Here is a 25043-nt window from a genome sequence, read left to right on the forward strand (position 1 = left end):
GTCTTCCTTCCTTAGTAACCAATAGCTTTCAAGGAGGGAGGGCATACTCTCAAGGGCAGTTTCCAAGGCTCTGCTAGGCCATCCAGCATCCCCTCTCCCTGGAGACACATGCACCCCAGCAAACTGCAGGCAGCACGGCAGCTCTGATGGGGTGGGGGTGGGGGGCCAGCAGAGGCTGGGATGAAGGGAGCACATACTCAGAGACACAGGACCCTACCCTCTGTCCCCGCTTTCCTGGTAAACCTGGGGGCCCCAGCTTTCCTGCTGCTCCTGGGTCTCCCTTTGGGGTAAGAAGAGAAAGTCACTGGTAAGAGGATGGAGGGGGCTGGGGATACAATGGATGGTGATCACAGACCAGCGTTTCCAGAATACTAGTCCCACAAGATGCTCCTCTTAAGAAAACGATGCCCCAATAAATCTGCAAAGAAGTAAAAAGCTAACCTTTTCAAACAATATGGCTTCTCTCTCACCTACCAACTTTACATTTCCCTGTATGGCCCCGGAAGATGACTGGTTAGCCAGAGAGGGGTAAGATTCCTCAAGGGAGGAACAACCTAAGACAGGCACAGTCGCAGAGGGGCCATCAGGTGAGAAATTGGGGAACAACAGTGGTGAAGCTTAGAACCTCACCCCCGCCTGTGTTGAGAGAAAGCTTCTGCATCCATGGATGTTTTATTGCCCTTGTCTAGCTCAGATTAGCACATAGTCTACAGGCACACACCTGATCATCTATAGTTGCTCTCTTACAACACTAAACTATGTTTTCTACCTTTATCTTGCATCTATCTACCACTTCAGCAGTTTATTAAAAATAAAAATAATAATAATAATAAAGGGAGAAATGTGGGATCCACATATAAATCAAGTATAAAAATCAAACGAATATTCATATTTGACCTGATTGTTTATAGTTCATAATGCGTAATCAAAACCAAAAGTTTCTGTGATGACTGCCCTTGTACTGTTCACCATGTAAGAACTTATTCACTATGTAAGAATTCGTTCACCATGTAAGAACTTGTTCGTTATGCTTCAGAAGATTGGAGACTGAAGAGAACGAGGCTTGAGATGGATTAATGACTGTGCATTGAGCATTGACCCCCCTATACAGAATTTTATTGTTGTTAACAACCATTTGATCAATAAATATGAGAGATGCCCTCTCAAAAAACAAAAAACAAAAAACGATGCCCAGGTCAAAAAAGTTTGACAGTGCTGCACAAGATACTACCTTTTTAGAGCTTCCTAATGCACATGTAGTGTATTAAAGGCTCTGAGAAGACCTGTAGTAAAGAAACCTGTGTAATATTTTTAACTCTATATTTCTAAAATGTATCTGATCATGGCAACTTTTTGCATGTTACATCTCTTACTGTCCTAGACAAGAGCCCTGCAGGTTCAGGGGATGCTAGTTATTGCCCGCTGAAGCCGGTGTGCCAGCAAACTGGCCAAGCGGTCCAGGCCAGGATCTGAGGCTGGGGAGCAGAGAGAATTCCTCTCCTCCCCCGGGGGCCCTACTCTGCTCAGTCAGGTCCCCAGCCCCAGGCCAGCCTCAGGGGAAACCAAGAGTAAAACTGAAGCACCCCTTCCCCACTGCTCCCCATTCCTGATGCTCCATGCAGCACCATTCCGTCTGTGTCAGTACCTTGGCTCCGGGGGTCCCTGGCTCACCCTGTGTGGAAAAAAATAATGTTCCAGTAAAGAAGTGAGAGGTGGAGGAGAAGCGAAGGAGCAAAGGTACTCTGGGGGTGGGTGAAGCACCTGGCCACCCCCGATGCCAGGCCAAAGGAGGCCTGGACTATTCCTTCCTCTGCCTCTAGGTGAGGGGTGTGACAGGTGTAAGCATCAGTGAGGCAGCCCAGGAGGAGGGAGAGGAAGAAATTGGCATTTGCTTTGGATGGGTGTCCTGTAGGATCTACACTGAGCACGTGCTTCTGGGGTGTCCCCACCCATCTGCTGTCAACCGAATAGGCACTCAAGAGAAGGACCCCTGCTCTCCTCTCTGAAGCTTTGCAAGCATGTAACTGCTGAATTCTGGAGTAAAAAAAGCACTGGGTTCCCTCGCACATTGGCAGGCTGGTGAGACATTTAGTTGAGGCTGGTAAACCTTTGCTACTTACTTGCAAGCCATCGCTAAACATCTGTTGCTCAGGTTGTGCATCTGGCATAAATGTTGCTTTTAGAGAAATGTTTCTGAATCCTGTCTGCCCCCTCCTTGGTCCAGCACCACCCTATGAGCCACTTCCCTCCTCTCTCCAGCCCTCGTCCTGCCCTCATGGGACAAATTACAAAATTCCACTGACCTTCAGCCCAGCCACGGTGATCCCAGGAGCCCCCTGGCAGAGAGAAGAAAAGGCATGGAGACTTCCTGCTGTCAGGGGGAAGCAGGGAGGAGGTGGCCAGCCTCCCATGCTTCCACTGGGGGTATGTGAAGGCGGACAATTCACGGTTGCCTGCAGCCCAGACCCGTGGGAAAAATAGGCTGCTTAGCTTGGCACAGGGACAGTGGCCCGAGGAAGAGGCTCTGAGCGGCACAGCTGGCTACCCAGGCTTCCCACCAGCTGCTCAGCTCCAGGCCCTCCATGGCAGGGAGCCCAGGGATGGGCTAGATGGGGGCATCCCTGGGGTGGCATGGGGGATGCGCATCACTGGGATAGGAGGGGAGGACAGGAGGCGCAGTAGAAGGGAGAGCTGCAGGGGGGAGGGGCAGAGCAGAGGCTGATTTCTCCAAGTACAGGCCACCCGGAGTGAGCAAGTGGGGCTCTCCTCATAGGGAACTCCCTGGACTCAAGCCCTCATGGACTGGGGAGCAGCTGGCAGTGAGCCCCATTTCCTCATCAGCCCAAGCCCAACCACTCTGGGGTAAGCAGGCTACCAGAGCACCACTTAGTAAATCCCAAGTGGAGGTAATTTTTACTGGGACCCTACTCCCCACATGGCTCTCAGGACTGCAGCCAGAGCTGAGGTTCTCTGAGAAGCTTTTTATGACCTAGAGATGCCCAGAAGGAGGCTTGGCACTGAGGAGTGACAGTTCACCCTGCCTGGGAGGGGGACAGCCCAGGGCAGCAGGAGGAGGAGAGGCCTGGGAGGAAGTGTGCAGCCCATCTTCACAGTGTGACATGGGAAGAGGGAGGAGTGGGACTCCAAGGTGTTTCTATAGCTGGAAAAGAGGGCTGGGGGCAGTGCCGCCTGGGAAGTGGTGAGGGGCAGGTACCTTTGCTCCGTGTTTGCCCGGCGTCCCTGGCATGCCCCGTTCTCCCTAAAGGAAGAAACCAGAAAAATGATGAGGATCAGCCTCAGCCCCAAAAGCATGACCTTCAAGGATGCCAGCGTGAATGGTTGGTCTGGAAGCCTGGGAGGACTTTCCAGCTCATGATGAGCTTGGAGGACCCTGCCATCGCTGACAGCTACCGTGGGCCATTCATCTCTGCTCCATGAGCCAGCAGAAGGGCCCAAGTCAGAGATCTTGGTGCAGGGAAGGCTCCCAGAGAAACAGGCTCACCAGTGGAGGATGCAGGGGGCAGGGGGACAGGGAAGCAGGGGGAGTTAAGCTCTAGCACCAGCCCAGGCCCAACTGGCCTGGAACTCAGGCTGTGGGGTAGGGCCACAGGGAGGAGTGGCCTACTCGGCCACTTAGCTACAGCAATCCCTCCCTCCCTTCCCTGCCTTGTGCCTCTTCTCCACTGTTCACTCTGGCAGGTTTGCCCCTGTGGTACCTGCTGGCTGAGCAGGTGGGGCTCCTGCCTCTCCTCTTCACCTGGGTTCCTTTTCCTCCCTGGTTCTTTGGGTCTAACTCCTCCTGAGGGTGTGCGGGCCTTGGACCCACGTGGTGGAGGGTCAGCCTGTGCTTTGGGTGGTGGGGAACTGTGGATAGAGGCAGTGTGCTGCCTGAAACTCATCCAGGGGCACCAAAGAGCTGTCATTTCTCCAGGATATGGTGGGGTTTGCTCGGCATCACTGCAGTGCACTGTCTTCTTCTTTAACCTCTTTCACCTCTGTGAAAATGCTACATCTGTGGGAGGTGGGAAGCTCAGGAAGGACAGGGCCTATGCTCTCCTGGTTTTGGAAGGACACACCAGGACGAGATGGGATGGGGGATGACAGCCAGTGACAAATGGGGTCAAGAGCAGGTGAGTTAACCTGCCATGATGGGAGGGGTCGTCAGGAGAGGCAGGAGGGCAGCTTCCCCAAATGAAGACCCAGTCAGGGCCCAGAATGCTGTGTGATGACAGGTGACAGCTGTCAGTCTGCTGCAATGTCCTGCATCTGAAGGCCAGTACTATGGATGGCAATATGAAGCCTGGATAGACCCCGCTCCTGGCCACCTGCCCCACTCAGGCGCAAGTGCTGTGGCCTGCAGGCTATGCTGTAGTTCCCATAGGCTTACAGGCTCCTGTTCCCGCTTGGCCTCCACTTCTCAGCTGTGATAATCACTTCTCTGCCATCTTACGGGAAGTCCTGTCCACCCCCTCCTGTTTGCCAAGGCTAGAGCTACTTCCACCTTCTCTTGCCCATGATAGTGCCTCCATGCTGGCACCCAGGCAAGCTTCCCAGGACACATGCTGCACAGTAACACTGCTTTACTTTAAAACAGCCACTGCCCGGCATTGACGATAGAAAAGGGACCAGCCCCTGAGCATGGCATTTAGCCCCCTACTTCCTTCCCAGCCTCATCACATCCTGACACCTATTGTCTGTTTCCCTAAAAACGTCACCCATTTTCATGATTCTATGTCTTTCTGCTGTTTCCTTCACTCAATACCATCTTCATCATTGCGGCCTTTGGTCAAACACCATGTCTTCTCTGAAGCCTTTGCCATGGCCCATAACCCAGTGCTGCTTCCTCAGTGCAACAGGGACCTTGTAATCTGCATGTACGATGCATATCTGCCAGGGATGGTTCACCTCCATCTGCTTTGGGATAAGTATTTGAATTCTGAAAAAGGCCCAGAAATTTTAGCTTCAGATGCAGGAAACCTTCCTTGCCCTGACACCACCAGGTAAGGGTGGTGAAGTTGGACTCAGGATGTGATCACAGCGGAGAAGCCAGTGCCCCAAATCTGCCCAGCTACTAACTTCTGGGAAATCCCTCTCATGGGAAAGAGCAGAGAAAGGTGTGGCCATTTACTGCACCTGCCATGTGTCTGGCACTGGGCTAAGGCCTTTACTTTCCTCCTCTATTCCATCTTCAAGAATCCTCTCCAGTGCAGGAGTAGATGTTATTCTTGCTTTACAGGTGAAAACTGTGGCTCAGAGAGGCCAGGTACAATTGCCAAGATCATGCAGAGCAGGGATGTGAACACAGGTCATTGTCTGCCAAAGCCCAGGTACCCTTTTCTCTAGGCCAGTTCCAAGCATCAGATGGGCTGATGTTGCAACTGTTTCCACTAAGCAGCCCCTGTGGGTGAAAGTAGGGCAAAGCCCCTCTATGCTGGAGGGCCCTCATGTCTGGGTCCCATGGGAGTGAAGGGGTCAGTGAGTGGGGCAGCTTAGCCCAGGGCTGGGTCTTTTTAACAGTTGCCCAGAGAAAAGCATACATCTGTTCTCTAGCCAGCAGAGGGCGCCACAGGATGTCGTCAGAAATCTGGCAACTGCGGCCACCACCTTCTCAAAGCCCCTCCTGAGGAGCACCAGCGGAGGCCCTTCACTCTTTCCTTTACAAGACCAGGATACCCTCTTATCACTCTAACTGACCTGTCTGTGTTGACTCAGCCCCAAGGACACCAGACAGAGTTCCCTGGGTGGGGGATAGAGGTGGGAGGACAGCTTCTGAGTCCCTCGTATGCAGGAACCTCCCATTTGTCCCACCCTCCTCGTTCCTTGTCTCTCCTTCAGTGTCTCTGCTTTCCTATTCTGCCTCCAGTGTGGGGAGCTGGCTGGGCGTCAGGTTGTCTGAGTGACCCCGGATAAGCTGCTTTCCCTCTCTAGGCCCAGGATCCTCATCTGGAAAGTGAAATCAGACTAGGCACCTCCTAGCCACCTGCTCCTCTGTCCCTCTCCATCCACCCCAGCCCTGCTGTGGGAGGCCCTTAGGAGGGCCAAAGCTGGGGGGTGACACTGCGTCTGTTGGCAGCAACAGAACATGGCCCTGTGGCTCAGGGAGTTCAGCTCTGTGTAAAACTACAGCTCCAGGAGGGGTCTTGGCAGGTCTCTGTTTTCCCCTCCTCCAACTGGGGTCTGCTCACGCTCCATCTCTGAGCTCCTGTCTCCAATCTCAGCAGGAGCAGTGAAGAGCAAAACCCTGGGAGTGAGGATTTCTGGCTAATTGGGGCTGTTTGCAGCCCATGTTGGTTGGTATGTAAGACACAACCACACACTCGAGGGAAAGCTGGGCCCCCCCAGAACCTCCTAAGGAGGCAGCCTTCCTTGTTAGCGTGGCTGACCTTTGCTTCTTCCCTCCCCGCTGGGTCAAGTCTCTTAATTCTGCAAATGACCCAGACTTCCTTGATCCCCATCTCAGGGCCTCTCTCCCTCCCTGCCCCTCCTTTGCTGGGCAGGAAACAGGGGTGCCCTGGCTGACCCCACCCTGCAGGCACATTCCACTCTCATCAGTCTCTTTCTCCAGGGGTTGTCTTGATGGGCTTGCCCCAGCCTGACCTCTGAACCGGGGACTGTGCTGGTCCTACACCAGAAAACATTGATTCCTGGATGGTGAGTGAAGTGGGAGAGGGTAAGAGTCATTGTCAAGACTAGAAGGTGGCTGTGGGCAAGGACACTCCTTTGTAGCGAGGGAGGGATGGGGGTGTTCCTGGAGGCTGCTGCTAAAAACTGGATGATAACACACTTCTGTTCATAGAGCATGGTATATCTAGAGGCTCCTTCTTTCTCATTTCCCTTCTTAAAAGTGTTCCTGTTTAACTAAAAGGTTTGAATGTGCAGTTGTACTGAATTTAGATCCACTAATTCTCTAATGTTTTAAGTGGGGAGGGAGCTCTCATAGTCTTCCTGGGTCCCAATTTGTTTCCTGTCTTCCAGGCAGGGACCCTGCAGGCTCTCCCAGGAGGCTCTCAGCCATCCTATCTGGGCCATCCTGCAGCTGGGGAAGTGGGTACTCTGAGCATTACAAAGGGTCTTGTCCCAGGTGCATGGAGGATGGACAGCACAGGCTTTGGTGGAACCAGGCCTGCACCCCCTAGGCTGGGTTAGCCCCCCAATTGGGAGGCTGGCTGTTTAACCTTGGTGCCAAGAACTGGTACCTAATTGCTGCTGGAAGGGGTGGGTTCCAGTCACGGGGGCTCAGAAAGCTCTGGGTGGGCACAGGCTGGTAGAGAGGGGTTTGCCCTGAATGACCTTGAAGACCCATCCTAGACTTTTAAGATGCCATCAACCATCCTGCTGGGCCCTGTATGTGGGCGCCTTACAGTGTCAATAGATTCTCTATTCTGGTCCCTGCTTACAGATAGGAGGACCCATCATTTACTGAGATGACAGGATAGAAGCCAGCATCTTGGAACACAAAATGGCCATGGTCTTGTCTTGTGAGAGTGGTCTCTTAATTGGTGATTTACTGTTGAACAAGCAGTCAGGGACTTGGCAAAAAGGCATAGTCTGAAAGGAGGTGGGGGGCTTCAAGGTCAGCTCCCCAGCCAAGCAGAGGTCAGGCCAGAGGAGCGCGGGGAGATGAATGGAACTTCCTAATGTAGGCTCCTGCTGCAGCCCAGCTCTGGGTGGGGAGGGCCCTGGGTGAAACAGTTCCACACACAGACTCTTTGTTCTCTGCAGGGGAGGACGAAGGCCTGTCTGAGTGTGGGGAATGGAGGGCTGGTGGGAGGCCAGCAGGCGGCTCAGCCCTCAGGCCTGGCCTGGGGCCTTCTCCTGGGCTGGAAAAGCTGGGTAAAAGCTAATGCCTTTTTCTGCTTAAAGAGTCCCTTTCCGGGAAAAAGGCAGCTCAGTTCCTTTTTCCCTGCCTTAGCCAGCTCCAGACCAGAAAGGACTAGGACCTCGGAAATGCCAGGTCCTCCGGTAATTAGGACCGGCAGGAAGTGATCTAGGGAATTACCGGGGTCAGGCGCCCCATCGAAGGCCAGGGCTTTGGCAGGGTGGCTGGTTTGTAATCTCTATTTGAGATCGGCTGATTTTGTAGTTAGTTCCAAAAAGAAAAGTCAGCTCTAATTAATCTGTGTACTTTGGAGCGCAGGAGAAACAAGGCCCAGAGAGCACGGGCTGGGGGCTGGAGCCCCACAGAGCTGGAGTCCCTTCAGCCCCCATGAGGCCTCAGATCTGGGGCCCATGTCTCAGCTCCCTGATCTGCTTCAATTTAAATGGTCTGGAATCCCCACTGGGATCTCATAGCTTTGAAAGAAAGTGCTATCCCCACATTAGACATCTCCTGCATCTATGGCTTCCATCTGCATGGAGCACTCTGCCACATGTGTGCACCGCTTGAAGCCTGGGCCTGCTCAGGCTCTCTGGGAGCCAGAGGGGTACACGGTGTCTTAGGAATAGCAGGTGGGGAGTTGCTGAGACAAGCCTTCTTCTGGCTTTATTGCCAACTCCCTAGGCAAAGCCTTCCACTTCCTGGGCTCTCTGAAACATGCCGAGGACCCCTAGTTTGGCTTGCAGAGAGCCCAGGAGGCTCAGAGAAAGGCTGAATGAGCCACAGCCTTTTCTCACAGGGAGAAGAGACCAACTCCTATCTCCTTTCCTTCTAGGAAAGAAGGGGGCCTTATCAGAAATCATGGGGTCCCCTGGGACTCATAAGACCCAGGTAGTAAAATCTTCCAGAGCAAGGCTCTAGGGTCAGGCAGGCCTGGCTTCACTGCTTCCTGGCTGTGGACATTTGGGGACTCACCTATGAACCTCAGATTGCTCATCTGCAAGTTGGGGATAAGAATAAAACCTACCTCATAGGGTTGTTATAAGGATCTAACAAGATGATGCACATAAAGATCCTTGTGCACAGCCTGGCGTGTTGAAGAGACCTGGTAAGGTAGATATAATATTATCATCCCACTCACATGGCCCCCTGCCCTGAGCGGCAAGTCAGAATGATCATGCCCTTTTGTAGAAGGATTGAGGAGGGGTGAGGAGGGGTGATGAGGTTTGGCATTCCAGAGGAAGACAGCTGAGATGGGCCGGGTAGGTGAGCTGCTCTTCCTCACCCCCTCACCCTAGTGCCCTAGCCATTGGACCATGGAGCCTAAGGGATCTCCTCCTCTGAGAGTCCCTGCTTCTGGGAAGCCCTGCAGCCTCCAGGACAAGTAACTCAATTACAAGCTGCTCTAGACGAGGCTCTCAAATCCTGCCTCCCCTGGTCTGAAAGCTCACAGCTCACAGCCTGCAGGAGGGGAATGTGTGCTCCACAATGGTCCTTCTTGCAAACCCTGAGGCTTACCACCCAGACCACCACACACATCAAACATACCGCTCCCCACTGCAGAGGCAGGTGGACCAGCTTCGATGTGCTTAGAGATAAGCTTTTACTGGGTTTTGTGATCCACATAAAGTCTGACAATACTCATCAATTCTCTTGAAAGAGAGCCAAGGTTGTAATATTTTAAAAACACTTTTTGTCTTACAACGTATTTAAAGTAGATTGGTATCATAAATTTGGATCAAATAGATACCACATGGGTGCACAATAATCCTGCAGTGTCTAGGCAGTAGGGCTGGTCCCAGCAGGGCTGGGGCAGTACAGGGCCTGCTGGCCACACTGGCTAAGGAGCTGGCAGAGAAGCCTGCCCTGCTGGCCTGGCTGGCCTTGAGAGGATGCCAGGCCAGGTCCAGCTGCCTGGGATGGGGGATGGTGGTGGATGGAACTAATCATTAGCAAACTATATAGGATGAGAAACGTCTTTGCTGAGAGTTAAATTCCACCCTGTGCTGAAAGAAAGGCCTTGCTGCATGTGTGTTAATTTCTGGGACAGCAATTGAAGCAGATGTGGAGGGTCTGCTGGTTACCCTATGAGGCCCCCTTCACCCTAAACACATGGGTCAGTGCCATGGCCTCTGTCCCAGCTCAGCGCTCCTCCCCAGGGTGGTGGGGTGGGAGCAAGTGCATTTCCTCCCAGCATCCGTGATCAAGTTGCCCTTGGTGTCAGTGTCCCCTCGCGATGCCTTATTCCAAGCAGAGAGTAGAGAGGGGAGGAGAGAGAAACAGAACTGATGGCCAGGAGAAGGGAGCCTGGGGGAAGCCCCTCTACATTCCAGGGCAACCACATGGGAGGCAACTTGTGCACAGTTAGCTTAGCCTGGGTGAGACCCCCTGAGCAGACATTCACTTCTGCACCAGAGTGAGAAGACTGGCCTCTGGGCTTGGACCCCTGAGCCTTGGCTTCCATTTCCATCATGATCATTCACCAGCTGTGCAACCTTGGGCAAAGTATTAACCTCTCTGAGCTTCTCATCTGTACAGGGGGGATAATGAGCTCTACTGGACCATGATAAAGACTGAATAAGATTGGGAGTGAATGAACTCTGGCTGAACTGGAGGTGGGAAGTATTGTGTGCGTCCTTGGGTATGGCCTCTTTAGCTCAGAGTTCTGAGGGGAAGCAAACTTCTGCCTGGGCATGGCGATCATGGGGTCAAATGGAACGGGGGCAATGGGACAGGGGCTTGCAGCCCTTTGAGAGTTGCTTGACCCTGAGGAATGACACTAGGTCCTTGAGGGGGAACACTTTGCTGCTGGTCATTAATCTCCAGTCCCACCCTTTGGCCTCTGTTGGACTAGGAGGCTATGGCTGAGGCACTGACAGGACAAGGGTCCCAGCAGAGTGAGGGCCAGCACAGAGACAATGTCCTGAGGCCACCTGGGGGCTCCAGGAGCACCTGCTGAAGAGACTCAACGCCAGTCTGGAGGAAGTGGAGGCAGCAGGTGCCTTCCAGAAACCCAGAGAGGCAGTGAGGGGGAGCCAGCAGCCTGGTGACCCTTCAGGCTCCATGAGGAGAGGCAGCTGGGGCAGGGCAGAGGGGGCGGTCTGGCAGAGGAAGGAAGGTGGGAGCTAGAGCCCAGCATGCAGAAGAACCTTTTCGGTTCCCTGTGAGCTCTGAGTAGTGGTGCCTCTGACAAGCCCTGAGGTGGATGAAGGAGGACACGGGATGAAGAAGGAGGACACTTACAAAGCTGGAGGCTGCTCCTCTCTAGGGGGTATGGAGCCAACTCTGTCCCCAGGCAACTGTGGCTCCCCTGAGCTAGAAGGCATTTTAATCCAGCCTCCTATCTGCTGGGAGGTCCTCCTAACACACACCAGCCCCATCGTTCTCCCTCCTCTACCTGAATGCTTCTGGAGACCAGGAGGATTCTGGAGATCCTCAGGCACCTGCGACTCTTAGGAAGTTCCCTCTTACTGAGCAGAAACAGCACCTCCTGTAGATGCCCCCATAAGCACTTGCTCTACCCATAGTCATGCAAAAATGTATGTTCCCCTTCCAAGCTAGAGCCTTCTCTCCCCAGAGCAGGCCTCCCAGAATTCCCTCCACATCTGAGCCCAGGATTGCCACACTCATGGACCAGGCCCCCTGTCTTCATGACACCCTGGCCCTAAGCTGAGGCCTCTCCATCTCTAGGACAATGGCTCCCAAGCTACTTTCTGGATGAACCAGACTTCCAGTTGGCAGGTGAATGCAGATGCTCACCGTAGTACAGATGCCAGCCATGGGCATTGCTACGACCCAGGGGGGAACCTCTGCTGGCCCTACAACCCCTTCACCGCTTGAAAGAGTTGATCAGGCTGCTAATGGGAAAACCGACCCTGTGCTGCACCAGGAGGCAGTAAATTCTGTGAGTGTGTGTGAGTGGATGGAGGCAACCGCGGGGGCTATAATTTCCACTTCCTGACACCATACAAACTTTTCAGTTTATGCAGAACTAATTAAAGATCTCTCAGGTCTTGCCATTTCACCCACCAAGCACCCATAAAACAATGCGATGATGGCAGCTGCTGGATTACAGAGATCCAGGAATGTGCTTCTCTGGAATGATTCTTCCCTTTCCAAAATCCCTCCCCCTCCTTTTCCTCCCTTTCTTCCTGCCTCTTTTCTTCTCCTGGAAGTTTCCAGAGGCTTCCTGGTCAGGGTCTGGAGGTTGGGATGGGTTCCTTGCAGCAGGTGGTGCCATGGGAAAAACTGAGACTTGGACATGAACTTCTCCTCTGCCACTTAGAGGCCATGAGACTTTGGATAAACTTCAGTTTCCTCATTTGTTAAACAGGAGGAGACTAGCACCAACCTCATAGGGTGGTTTTAGGATTAGTGCAGGTCACCTTGAAGAACAGCCTGGCACATGGTAGGCATTCAGTAAAGGGTGACTATCATTAAAAGTATTTTAATTTTGTTACAGTTATTATAATGACTACTTCTGGGCCTTTGCTCAGATTGTTTCCCTGTCTAAAATGCCATGTCCCTTCACATTTGCTGGTTGAAGGACCACAGTGGTGGATTAAAAATGACTGCAAATGCTTTGCTACTCCTGCAAGGTAAAGATAAAGTATAGGCGGAGTCCCCTCCCCTCACCCTACTGACTTGCATGACTTGCCTAATGCTTTGACAAATAAGGCATTATAAAATGTGATGCATGTGAACACTTGGGAAAAGCACTTGTGCTCTGGGGCTTAGCCATTTTGCATACTGCCCTGGGCCTGCCATGCCATAAGGAAACCTGTTTATAGCCGATTGGGGGCTGAGGGACCACTTGCAGGAGAACACAGGCACCCAGCCCACAGGCAGTACCAACCGCCAGACATGTGGATGAGGCTGTCTCGACCCCTCCAGCCTTTCCATCCATCACCTAATATGACTGCATGAGTGAGCCCAGAGGAGACCAACATGATTCCCAGATGACCAGTCCACAGAATCAAAAGAAATAAATCATTGCTTTAAGCCAGTAAATTTGGGATGATTTGTTACACAACTACAGATAACCGATACACCTACCCATTCACCAGGATTGAGCTCAGGGCTGTCTTCTCCCAGAAGACTTCCTCAACCTGGAATTAATTTCTCTGCACCACTGCTCCCCCCTGGGGCTTTGCAATGGTAGTGGTTAGCATGGTCTGCCTTCCCCAGGGTTAGTTGTGTAGGAATCCCTCCGTCTCTTTGGTCTGTGAGCCGCCAGAGAGCAGGGCTGGGGCCCTACCCCCAACCCAAAGCTCGGCATGGAGCCCTACCTAGGGTAATCTAGCAATCTGGGAGACCTACCCAGTAATCTGGCTCCCACTTACCAGGCCCTCAGGAGAACCTGGCATGCCTTGGTACAGACAAGCCACACAGGTTGCTAGTAGGAGACCTTCCTGGGTCTGAGGTGAGCCCCTCTGAGCCTGTTCCTTTCTGCGTGGAGACATGAACCCCCATCCAGCTTACTTCACAAGCATCACAAGGCTCATGCTGGGTGAGCGTGTGTGCAGAAATACATGTGCACAAACAAGTCCTAACACCTGGTTATGGTTAAGGTCCTCCCCCACCCCTCCTTCTCACCTTTCTTCCATGGTAGCCCTGAATCCCAGGGTCTCCCTGGGAGAACAAAGAGAAGACAGTTAGTGGGGGTTTCTCAATGCCAACCTTTGGCTTGTGTCGTTCCTCTCACACATTACTGTCCCTCTTCCTCCCAATGACTCCAAGTCCTCCTGACCTCCCCCTCCAGCCACCCTGGAACAATAGCTTTGCTTCCTCTGAAGCCAACAGACACTGTTCTACTCTTCAGAACAAGGGCCTGCCTTGTAGAGGCCAAGAGGTGGTGCAAAGGGTCAACTTGGTTAAGCTGAGTTTCAGTTTTGCCTTGACTACTGACTCTCTGTCGAACCTGGATCCGTCACTTTCTCCGGGGCTCTCAGCTGCAGGGTCAGGCAGAGTCAGTGCTTTGCAACTGTCTACCCCCGGGACCCAGGGCCCCCAGCTTCAAAGGGAGAGTCTGTTTGACATGTGGGCTTCCAGATGAGGTTTTTCAAGACTGGATGACCCCAAAGGTCCTTTCCAGTTCTGACCCCTTATGAAACCCTCTTTTTTTGAGTTGTATGGCAGTGTTTTGGGCATCAACCTTGACTTTCCAGTTAGGCTGTAAGCTCTTTGGAGAGCGGGACTGCTCCTTCCATACCAGCCACAGCACTTTCTCCGCCTGAGCACATGAGATGCAGTCCTTGTGAGACCCAATCAATTCCCAAGAGGAGGGTGGCATTTTGGAAGTGAGCCAAGTGTGATCCATCTCTCAGCTGAGGTCCTTTGCAGCCCCTCACTCAGTAATCTGTGGTGCTGTCTCCCTGCCCTCTTGCAGGGCACCCTCCCACCCCTGCATCATCCAGAGGGGCTCTCACCTTTGGTCCAGGAGGCCCAGGTAAGCCCTGTGGAAGCAAGAGAAAGGTGAGTGGAGACAGATTCCACTGGCAGACAGTTGAATTTAGTCATGTGTACGGTGGAGGCTGGAGGTAGAGTAGTGCTCAAACACCTACAATGAGTTCTAGGTGTGCTAGAGCAAAGATCTAGAGGATCCTGGAGGGGTAAACCTGCTGAGGGCACACGGGGACAACAGGCCCGCGTCCCTCTTTGGAGCCCTATGGACATTGCAGGCATATCCGCTGTGCTTGCCCACTGGAAAATAAGTCAGTGGCATCATGTTAAATTGACAGTGTGGTTTGGTTCTGATCCCCACCCACCCACCTCCTAACTGGGACCCCTCCCTGGAAAGCCAACCTTGCCCATCTGAGCCTTGATTTTTGCCTTTGGCCTTGCCAGGCTGTGGGAGAGCCCTCCGTCTCCTTCCACCCGTGTGCTGGACCACTGGGCAGCTAGCCTCTGGGAGGTGGTGTGGGCCCAGGGCCTGTGGGAGCTGGAGGGAGACGCAAGGGAAGGCTGGCTTCACTGTAGTCTTGGGCATAGGGCCGGACCACAAACATACGCTGGAGAAAACCATGATGCCCGAGTCTGTTCTGTTTCATTTGGTTTAAAAACACACTTCCTGTCTTTTTTTTGTTGTAAACAACCTAACAAAGAAAACCAACAGGCTTGGATTCAGTGAGTGGGAGCCCAGTGCATTTGGGGGAGGGGTCAGCAAAGAAGTGGATTCTTAGTACTCATTTGTTGGCTGGGTTCAATTCCCTAAATTTCGCTTTCTTTCAGGTTTTTCCTTCTAGAAACCCATGGAAGTAATACAAATCTTCCTCCCTTGGCCCAAATCACCATTTTCAGGGCAAAATCACAGAAATATTTAAAATCCTTTGTGGAGGGTCAAGCTGAGCAGGAGAGCTGGCAAGTTAGGTTTTCAAACTGCTGTGCCTCCTTCCAGCCAAGCTGGGCACCCTGGTGGGCTGCCGCTGTGGCCCAGCCTGGAGGGACCCTCTCCTGAGCCTCAGGCAGATGGGACAGCTGAGGGACCCAGATGTGAAGCCAAGTGACCTGGAATGTGGCTGTATTCATCAAGGGCTGTTTACAGGGACAGCACTGACCTAGCAATTCTACCTCTGGGAAACCATTGCAGCAAAAGAATCAGACATGTGCACAAACATTCATGTTTGCGGATATATATTATAGAAGAGGACTCATTAACTACCTTGCAAATAGGCCCAGCAGCCCTAAAATTCATATCATGGGAGATTCCTGATGTAGGAAAGGTCATAGTTTATGATGTTAAAGGACAGACCAGACCGAATAGCATACAAACTGGTATGTTATTCAGAACATTACCAACCTGTAAAGGGCTTCTGTGTAGATATGTCTAAGGAGAAAAATGGAAGGATTCTCCAAAATGTTAATGATGGTGAACTCCAGATATGAGAAAATGTTTAAAACTTTTTTATTGCCTGTGTTGCAAATTTTCACAATGAATGTGTGATGTTTTTGTCATAAGAAAAGAAAAATAATTTTATGTTTTGTTTTGTAGTCACTTGGAAAAAAAACATTATTAAATAGACTTCATCCTTAACTCCTGTGTCTCCATTAAATATGACATTAATATGAGCTCTGGGTGGAGGATAATTTTCTCTAAAGAGGTCATGCCTGCTGAGTTACACCCCTGCTTTTCTTGCACTGAATTGGGCCAAGAGAGTGAGGTCTTGGCAAGGGCTTGGAAATGGGTGGCATGGGGGACATGAGGCTTAACCTGTTGTCCATGTGTGGTTCTACCCAGAAAGGGGTGCCTGCTGGCCCCCCTGGCCCCTCTCAGCATCAGGCTTGATGCTGGGTCCCCCTGGCCGACCAAGCATGCAGGTTGGCTGGAAGGTGGTACAGGCATGTGAAACCCATTCACACCAGCAGAGGCACACTCATTAGGGGTGCCCGTGGCCAGACACCCCTTTGCCACCTCTTCAGAATATTGCCCCCAGCTCAGGTTTTCCTAAGCCCAGGGGTAAGGGGACAGCCATCAGAGGTGGCCCTGGGAATTTTCTTGGCAAGCTCCTCTCTCCTGAGGCTGGGAAAAAGACAGCTGGTTAGTGGTTTCCTCTCTGGAAGACAATGAGTAGAGTTGAGGCATGGCCCCAGGAGGAGCGTTTTCAGAACCAGAGCACACCAGACGAGTGATGGGGACGGGCAGCTCCTTGCATGGGTCACCATGTCCAATGGCCTTGTTACGGTGTTTCTGCCATTTGGTGGGGACCCAGGCTTCCACTGGTTATGAAGGTTTGGGTGCTTACAGAGAATTCTTGGGACACATCTTGAAGGAGAGGAGGCAGTGGGGAGAAGAAGGGGACACTTACAGGTGGCCCCATGGGCCCTGGCAGTCCTGGGTGTCCCAGAGGTCCACTTGGTCCAGGGGGGCCTGGTGGCCCTGGTGGGCCTTGGATGCCAGCTTGGCCCTGTTCACCCTGAGGTTCATGGGAACAAGTGTTAGAGCCCCTCAGGGCCACAGAGTGGTTCCCACCCCAGTGCCATGCACCCGGTGAAGGCCCCACTGTGGGCTCTGGGGGCAGGCAGTGGTGGTGTGATGGTGATGATGCTGTGGTGGTGACTACATGCAGGGACTGGTGACAGCGAGGAGACGGCCAATACATTAGGCCCCCAAGAGGGGATGCTTCCAGGGAGGACTTGCTGCCTGAGCAGGTGGTCCCCAAGGGAAGAGCCCTGCTGCAGAGGCAGAGGAGTGAGTGAGATGACCCCCGGCCCCACGGGAGGCCTGCTTCCAGCCTGCTCACGCTGCCAGAGTGCAGCGCCCATGGACCTCGGCCTGGGCGTGCCTTGGTCCCGCCCTTCCGAGCAGTGAGTTTCATCCTCCATCTAGGTCTGACCTCTCAGCCATCAGCTGAGAACAGCGCTTCCTTGTTTCCTGCTGCAGCTTTTGCTGTCTTGACTATCTGGTCCAGAGGATCAAATAGGAGCCTTAGGTCAGGGGTCACAGAAATTCGTTTGGCTTACTAAATAATTAGGCAAGAGATTTTAGTGCAAAAACTGTGGGCTAGTGGCTTCTGATGAAAAACTGGGAGTCCTGGAAAGCTAGGCCCACATTCCTTAGGGGCAATCATCACTTGGGCCTGGGAGGGGTCGCCCCCTTCCAGTGGGGCAAGAGTCCTGTGGTTGCCTCAGTCCCTCCCCTCCCCATCTCTGCTGACAGGTTGAAGCAGGACAGCCCAGAAGGGCGAGAGCTCCGGGCTGGGAGGCAGGGGGACGTAGGTGGCTGAAGGTCCAGGCCAGCCTAGCCTTCTCAGAGCCATCTCAGCAATCCTCTATGACACTCTGTATGAAAAAGGGAGCTGTTGATGCTTGCTGCAGATTCTATAGAGGAAAATGATTATGAATAGTGCATAACCTCAAATGAAAACTGCATGGTTTAGTAGTACCTGCTTGAATCATCTCTTAGCTGGGACATCCTAGGGTAGATGGCACCCAGCAGTGTCACTCTGGGACCTGGGCTTCAACCTGCCACACCCTCTGAGAAGCCTCTTGAGGGCTCAGTGTGTCCATGAAGGTACAGAAGCAAGTACACTAAGTCCCATTTTACAGAAGAGAAAGCTGAGGCTCAGAGAATTTGAGCTCCCTGACTGCGGTTACATGGAGAGCTCAGAAAAAGCCAGGACCCATACTTGGAATTCCAGACTATTGTTATTCATTCCAAATAAGTCCCCAGCAAAAGCTGCTCACTGTCCAACTTTGGACATGCACTCTGGAAATGACCTCCAACACCATCTGCTAAGCACATCACAACTCGTATAAAGTTTCCTCTTTCACCCAGTGTTTAAGCATCTTACAGAGGCTGTAAAATCAATATTGGCTTATTGATAGGAAATGGATAAGCTTTTTTATGCCCCATGATGGCCAACAGCATAAAAATCTTGTTCTGTAGGTGGGATCTGCTGTGGCAGAAAAGGGGCCCCTGCTCTTCTCTCTCTACTTTGGAAACCAGGTTAGGGCAGCACAGAAAGTCTGGCTCACCCACCCTTTGCTTTTAAAAAGGGAGGCAGTAACCTGTAGTGGCCTGGATTGAATCCTGGGCCCCTCTCAGTTTCTTCATCTGTAAGGTGAGGATGATAATGGCACCTCACTGCCAGGTGGCTGTGTGGGATTACATGAGATAATCCATGTAGAATTCTTACAACAGTGCCTGGAACCCAGAGAGGGCTCAGCAAATAGCAGCTAGTGCAACAAAGCCAGGCATGGCTGTTGGGGGCTGAGGTGAATGGCCACGCTGAGAGCAAGGACTCGGCCCTCCTGGACTGGGGTCTGACACAGGTAGGGGTGGGCCCTGTGGTTCTCTGAGCCGTTGGCAGGCCCCCTGACTGTCCATGCTGGGGATGGGCGCTCAGAGCACATGGAGGCTCTTGGGGATCTGGTGGGGTAATGGGATATGCAGGCTCGGACAGCACACGCACTACATGTCCCTTTGTATTTTTAGCTGTTCATTGGAGAGATTTTTCAGCCTTGTTCAGTCAAGTGCCTGAATATGCAGGCTCCTGGGCTCTGGACCCCTGAGTCAGGCCAGATGGGGGCTTCAGGCCCCATTTCAGGCTTTCAGACAGCACCTCAGGGCCCTGCCACTTCCAGCATTCCTATGACCTAGGGGGTAATCCCTGCAGAGTATAAGGGGGCTAGGGACAGGGGTGGCAACCATGGGCTACGTGGCCTGGAATCAAGCTGTGATGCCTGTTCCTGGATCCCTGGGTCTGTGGTCTCTTGTCCTTTGTTCTCTGTGATCTGGTACCCCAGCTTCCTTGGTTAGTAAGGCAGGATTGGAAGCAGTTGCTCATGAAGATTACACTTCCTGGCTGTGGGTTACATTCCCTCGCAAATTCCCTTGCTCCTCAAACTCAGGTTACTTGTGACCAGATGCTAAGCAATCTGCATTTCTAAATATAAAGGGTATAGGTCCATCTGAGAGAGCCCCGGCTGTGGGGTTTGAAGGCCTGCCTGCCAGGCCCCATTCTGCCTCTTGCTGTTTGCATGACTGGGCACAAACTTACCTCTACAAGCCTCCATTTAATTATAACTTAAACTGTGCCAGGCACTTTTCCAAGGGCTCTCTGTGCATATGAACCCTATGCAGGAGGAACTGTTATTGTTCTCATTTGACAAACGAGGAAGCTGAGGTGCAGACAGATTAAGTAACTTGCCCCAAATCACACCGGTAAGAGGCAGAGAATCTGGGCGCTCTGTAACTTACCAGCTGTGTGACCTTGGGCAACTTTCTTAACATCTTTGAACCTTGATTTCCTCATCTGTGAAATAAGGATGATCATGCCTAATTCATAAAACTGTTGAAAAAATTAAATGAAATCAGGCCTGTAAAATGAGTGGCACAGTAGCTGGCACACAGTGATGGCTGTTGGTGGCTGTTATAACATGTGGCAGTTGTTGTGGGTCTCCTAGGCCTAGTGTTGTGTTATTTCCACATCTGCAGCCTTCATGGGTCTGTTTTTGTCTAATTTAATTTCACTGAAGCAGAGTGAGGTTCTGGCTTTGTCTATAGCCCAATGCTGAGCCCCTGGGGCAGGAAGCCATGTGTGGTCTGGGCAAAGGGAAGGTGTCTACCTGGAAGGTCCGCCTTTTTATGACTGGGGGTGGAGCCAGTCGCACTGAATTGAGGAGAGGCAGCAGCTGAGGAGAAAGATGAGTTGAAAGGCCAGAGGGCAAAGGCCAAAGATCGCAGGTGTTCAGAAGGATGCCAAAAGTCACCAGGAAGGCAGGGCAGCCAAGAGGGAGGGCGGAGAGGAAGAGAGAAGAGAAATTAGTGAGCATGAGGCATAGGGAGGGAAGGCGTGGACGCGGCACTCTTGTGGCTAGTGGGGCAGAGAGCCGAGCTTGCCCTTGGATGGCACACCGTCCCCAGTGGGGTGTTGGCCAACAGCACCCCCCAACTGGGAGAGTGGCCCTTCTTGGCATGGCCTGCCCTCCATGGCTGTGCTGAGCTGCAGAGGCTGCCTGACACGCGGCCCAACATTGCACTGCCAGCCCCACCCATCCTGGTGGTGGACAGGCTGCTGGGCTGAGGGCAGCTGACTCAGAGGCTCTGGCTAGGGAGCCATGGGACCAGCCAAATGGGTACTTGTAGCCTGGCTGGTGTGTGGTGGCCACTGGGTTCTTTTCTTGGTTGAACAAGAAAGGCTGATGTCAGCGAATCTAGGAGGATGTTCAAGTGCCAGGTTGGGTTCCCAGGGGGCTGAGCTGGCCGAGGTGTGGCCAAGTCTGGCACAAGCTAAGTCCTACTGAGGTCTCACCCTGGGGCTAGTGGTCTTGGAAAATAGAGGCTGCACTAGGATGTCTCCAGCATGTTCAACCACCGTTTTGGAGGAGGCAACTTGCAATATTATCCAATGTGATTTTTATTTCTGGAAATTCTTACTGCTTCTAGTCTCTCTACCCACTGAAGCTGAGCAGCCCATGGCTTTAAGGAGCAATTAGAACCAATGCGAAAACAAGGATGGCATATAATCAACCTCGTTTCTGAAAGTGTTCTAATTTACATGAGTCCCCTGGGATAAGTTTAAGAGCCAGGGGTGACCAGGGCTGAGAATGTGCCCAGCTGAGGACTTGGGAGCCAGGTCATTGCTACCTTCACAGCCAGCTGCTGCACCCAGAGCTCCCCACTTATCACCATGGGGCCTGGGAATGTGCAATGTTGGGCTCTGTGTCCAGGGAGCCGCTTGGCAGACAGAGGCCTGAAGAACTTCCAGAACCTACAAACCTTCAGGGTTATTTGGTTGGAGCGCAGGGCTGCTAGAGTGCTGCTTAGGTGCTCCTGATGTTGGGGTGGGGGGCATAGAGAGGGTGATAGGGGGAGAGTGAGTGCCAGAGCCCAGGGCCCAGCAGCCCTGCTCCCATCCCAGGGCACTCCATCCCACCACTGCCCCTCCTCTGCCTCCCTTCCTGGGGAAGCTGCAGTCCAGAACAGAGGCAGGGAGCAGCCTGGATCTCCTGGTATCTTGCAGGCCTGGAGGCCTGCCACCCCCACCATGCCCGCAGACCTCTCAGAAAGCCACCAGACTGCTGTCTTAGAAGCCCCTGCTTTTCTACTCACTTCCAGATAAACAAGGGGGTGCCAGCTGCCTTGCCCTGTCCACCAGCTGCATCCCCAAATCTGCTCTCACTCTTGCCTAACTCATGCCCCACACTGCTGCAGTCTAACATGGTGCTTCCAGAGCCTTCTGTCCCTACCCTTCCTCTCCTCTTGTGTTGGGCTGAGGGGCAGAGTGCTCTCCTCCCCCTCCCCCTGTGAGTGTTTGCTCAGGACCGATGACATACGGCCAAGGGGTCTGCAGTTATGTCATCAGTTGTGCTCGGGGACACTGTCTTTTTTCGGGTAATATAACAATCCTGTGAGCCCACCATTTCAAATAAACACAGCTGACCTTCTATTATTGTATCAGGATCAGGCTGACTGGAGCACCAGGGCCCCTGTGTCTCTAGGGCACATCCCACTGATAGGCTGGCTCTGCACTGCTGCCAGCCTGCACCCTCTGCCCAGGCCCAGCCTTGGCCTCAACCCTATCCCAACTGCTCATGTTCAAAGGCTCCTCAACCTCTCCTGGCCCAGGAACTCAGGGGTAAGGGTCTAAGTGGCTGGACCCTGCTAGCAAGGCCCTCCCAGTGGTCTTCTGGAGCCAGGTGGACTCAGCCTGACCTGTGCTGTCTCTACTTCCTCAGTCCTCTTGCCTGGCATGGTGGGCAGCCAGGGGAACCTCACTGTGCATGTGTTTCTGGGCAAAATGAGGCCCACAACAGAGGGTTGGACATCTAAAGATGCCTGATCTCCCTGCCCTGATTGCCCAGGTCTGAAAGCAGCAAGGCCAAGCTGCAAAACCAGAGGCACTTCTCAAGTCCCAGCTAACTGGGGCTCTGGCTGGAGGAAGCAGTGCTTGCCTTCGCCCTCCCTGTCCCATGAATGGCCCCTGCTGTTTGTGCATATGTTTCAAGATTCTTAAAAGGACTACAGCAGGCTTTGGGGTGGAGCAAGGAAGGAAAGGAGCTGGGGAGGCTGGGGGTGAGTGGGAGACCATCCCAGCCCTGAAATCCCCCATTTTGCTTGGAGAGGACTTCCCTGTTCTTAAAAAGGCAAAGCAGAGATTTTATCCTTGAATTAATACAGTCAGCCCCAGTTATCTCCCACCACCCAGAGTTGGGTCATCTGAAACAATGACTAATACAAAAGTCCCTCTGGGCTGGCCAGGGCCAGCAGCCAGATATGTACACACAGTCACACACACACACTGGGGAAGGAGTCAGACACACACTTGCACAAGCCTCATGGTTTTACACAGAAGGCGATGGCACGGGGCAGATATACCAAGATACTCATGGACTGCCAACATGAGTGCTGGGGACCAGCTCTGCACACACACACACACACACACACACACACACACACACACACACACACACGCAGACCACCAGGCACACTCCCGGGGCTGCCTGACACACTGCCAGCCCCCCAGACCCTGGTCTGGCTGCTAAATGTAGTGGGGTGGAGTGCTCCTGTGCCCTGCGCTCTGTAGACACTGGAGCCCCAGGGACGGATCCATTTGGGGGTTCACTTACCCGGTGTGGGTACTCTCCACACTGACCCTGGGGAAGGGAGGGAAGGAGAGGAGAGTGTTAGGCACTTGTTGGGGTCTGTCCCTCAGAACTGGACACATCATGCACATGCCTCACCTGCCAGCCCTGCTCTGGTCCTGGACTGTGCTTTCTGAGGCAGGAGAACGAAATCCCTCCCTCGCCCCTGACTGGCAGCAGGGAGAAACCCTTAGGGCCTGCCTGGATGTGGCTCCATGGAGCCTAGGGCAGGCCCCCACTGCCATACACCACTTGCTGTGAGAGCAGAGTCAGGAGCTGAGCTCCATGCCTGGCTGCAGGAATCTTCCAGAAAGGTCAGCTCTCTGGGAGGGTGTACTCAGTGGCCTGAACAGGAGCCCCTGGATGGGAACGGCAGGCACGGAGGCAAGCTGTGGGCAATGGGGCCATCAGAGATGCCTTCTCAGAGTCGGGGGGCCAAGTCCCTGTGCTGCCCCCTCCAGGGCAAGCGCAGCAGACTCTCCATCAGAAATTCAAGGAGACAGAAATGCAGGCCAGGCCCGCGGTTTACAAACTGACATCTCAAAATACTAGAGGCTCATGGAGGTGGATCAGGGAACAACGTGGTGGTGGAGGTGGGAAAGGCAGAGAAAAAGGCTGAGAAGGGCCAGGCTCCAGGCTACGCTCTGTCCCCAAGAAAGATCAACTCCCTTTTCTCTCTCATGTCCTGGCACCATCTGAGACCCCTGGCTCTGGGGGTGAAAGGTAAAGTTTGAAAAAACCACTCTAGACCACTTTCTACCTGTGGGGAGGCTGTTTCCTCATGAAAAGTCTAGAAAACCTTCATCAGGCTTACCTTTTCTCCTTTTTGTCCTTGAGGTCCCTATGAAAAGATGAAAATGAGAGAATTAGAAACTGAAGTTGAGGACACAGTGGCCCGAAGCCTTTCTGCTGGGAACAGTAGGGCAAGGTACCAACCAGCTGTCCTCGAGGACCTATCAGGCCCTGTGGGAGGAAAGACACAGAGGTCAGTGGGTGCACAGAAGGCAGGCAGAACCAGAGACATGGGCCTGGGTGGGGACTGTGCTAGAAGCTAAGCCCCCCAGGTGTTTTTTGGAAGGCTTAGCCCAGGCTGGGCTCTGCCCCTCATGGCCTGGTCTTCCTGTGCCCAAGATATTCCAGCTGGTGTGGCCTGTACACCATGTCTCGGCTTCCTCATCCATCAGTGGGTGTGATGAGGTGTGCTCTGCCCCTGCATGTGGCTGTAATTAAGAACAGATGCCAGCCTGCCTTCATCGCCATGCGCCATGGTCTCACGGGCCAGCCTGCCGGAGGCCGTGCCAGTAGGTGAGGCAGTGTGCTGCCACTGTGGGGTGCCCTGCCTCACTCACGCCCATCTCCTACGCTAAGAAGGTGAGGTAGAAAGCCTCCAGGACACCCTGGCACAGTCTGTCTTCTACTCTCCAGGGCCTCAGTGTGAAACCAACCAAGCCAAAGTGGCACGGGGGAACCCAGGGCTGGAGGCGGGGTGCCGGGGCAGAGCTGCAGACAGGGAACTTCGGATAAACCTTTGGTGAAAGAGAGAAGGCACAGTTGGTGATTCAGAAGACCATATGGGCCTTGGGTTTCCTTACAGGGTGTCTTGTCAGGGTCACAGGGCTGAGAAAGGAACCCTGTGTAGCATGGACCCCTGACCCCTGAGGGGAACACAGCCTCCAGCTGGCTCTGTCAGGAGTGTGGCCTGCGGCTGGCGTTGAGGGACCTGCTCTGAGGCAGGCTTTCAGGATGTGCTCACACCTGTGAGGAGGACGTCTCACCAGCTCCACCTCTCAGCCAGGCTGATGGAGACAAAGCCTGGCAGCTCGGTGAGTCTTGGACTAGGATGTGAGCCCAGGTCTGTTTGACCAGGAAGGCCTGGTCACTTTGCTGCACTCTCTGAGCTGGTCTAGGCCTTGGAGGCAGGGCTTCCAGACTTGCTAGAAGCCCAGGCAGTGCCCCAGGCCCTGGGTCCCTGAGGTCCCTTCCAGATGCCACCCCGAGAGCCTGTGAGGACCCACCTGCCAGACAGTCTTTGGGGCTTAAAGAACTCAGGAACCCCTTGGACAGACCCATGGGTTGGGGCAGAGCCTTCTCTTGCCTCCAGCTTCCCAACTGGACCAACTACCAAAATGGGAAATTCCCAGGA

The 25043-nt window shown here is 53.3% G+C and overlaps 1 protein-coding gene across 11 annotated transcripts in view; it reads right to left on the reverse strand.

The window, feature by feature from the left end:
* The window catches only part of LOC108405049 (uncharacterized), a 92430-nt gene that overhangs the window by 48828 nt on the left and 18559 nt on the right, over nucleotides 1-25043 (reverse strand). For all 11 annotated transcript variants that reach the window (XR_012133191.1, XR_012133194.1, XR_012133193.1 and 8 more), the window contains 10 exons: nucleotides 23837-23863; nucleotides 23715-23741; nucleotides 22886-22912; nucleotides 19883-19948; nucleotides 16621-16728; nucleotides 14245-14271; nucleotides 13412-13447; nucleotides 3215-3259; nucleotides 2304-2336; nucleotides 1646-1672 (listed from right to left, as the gene is read on the reverse strand). Coding sequence is in view for 7 of the 11 variants with exons in the window: in XM_073240916.1 (XP_073097017.1) it covers nucleotides 1646-1672; nucleotides 2304-2336; nucleotides 3215-3259; nucleotides 13412-13447; nucleotides 14245-14271; nucleotides 16621-16728; nucleotides 19883-19948; nucleotides 22886-22912; nucleotides 23715-23741; nucleotides 23837-23863 (423 nt within the window). In the remaining 4 variants the exon portion in view is untranslated. The remainder of the gene's footprint in view (nucleotides 1-1645; nucleotides 1673-2303; nucleotides 2337-3214; nucleotides 3260-13411; nucleotides 13448-14244; nucleotides 14272-16620; nucleotides 16729-19882; nucleotides 19949-22885; nucleotides 22913-23714; nucleotides 23742-23836; nucleotides 23864-25043) is intronic.

This window comes from Manis javanica, chromosome 7 (genome assembly GCF_040802235.1).
Source record: "Manis javanica isolate MJ-LG chromosome 7, MJ_LKY, whole genome shotgun sequence".
Classification (NCBI taxonomy): domain Eukaryota; kingdom Metazoa; phylum Chordata; class Mammalia; order Pholidota; family Manidae; genus Manis; species Manis javanica.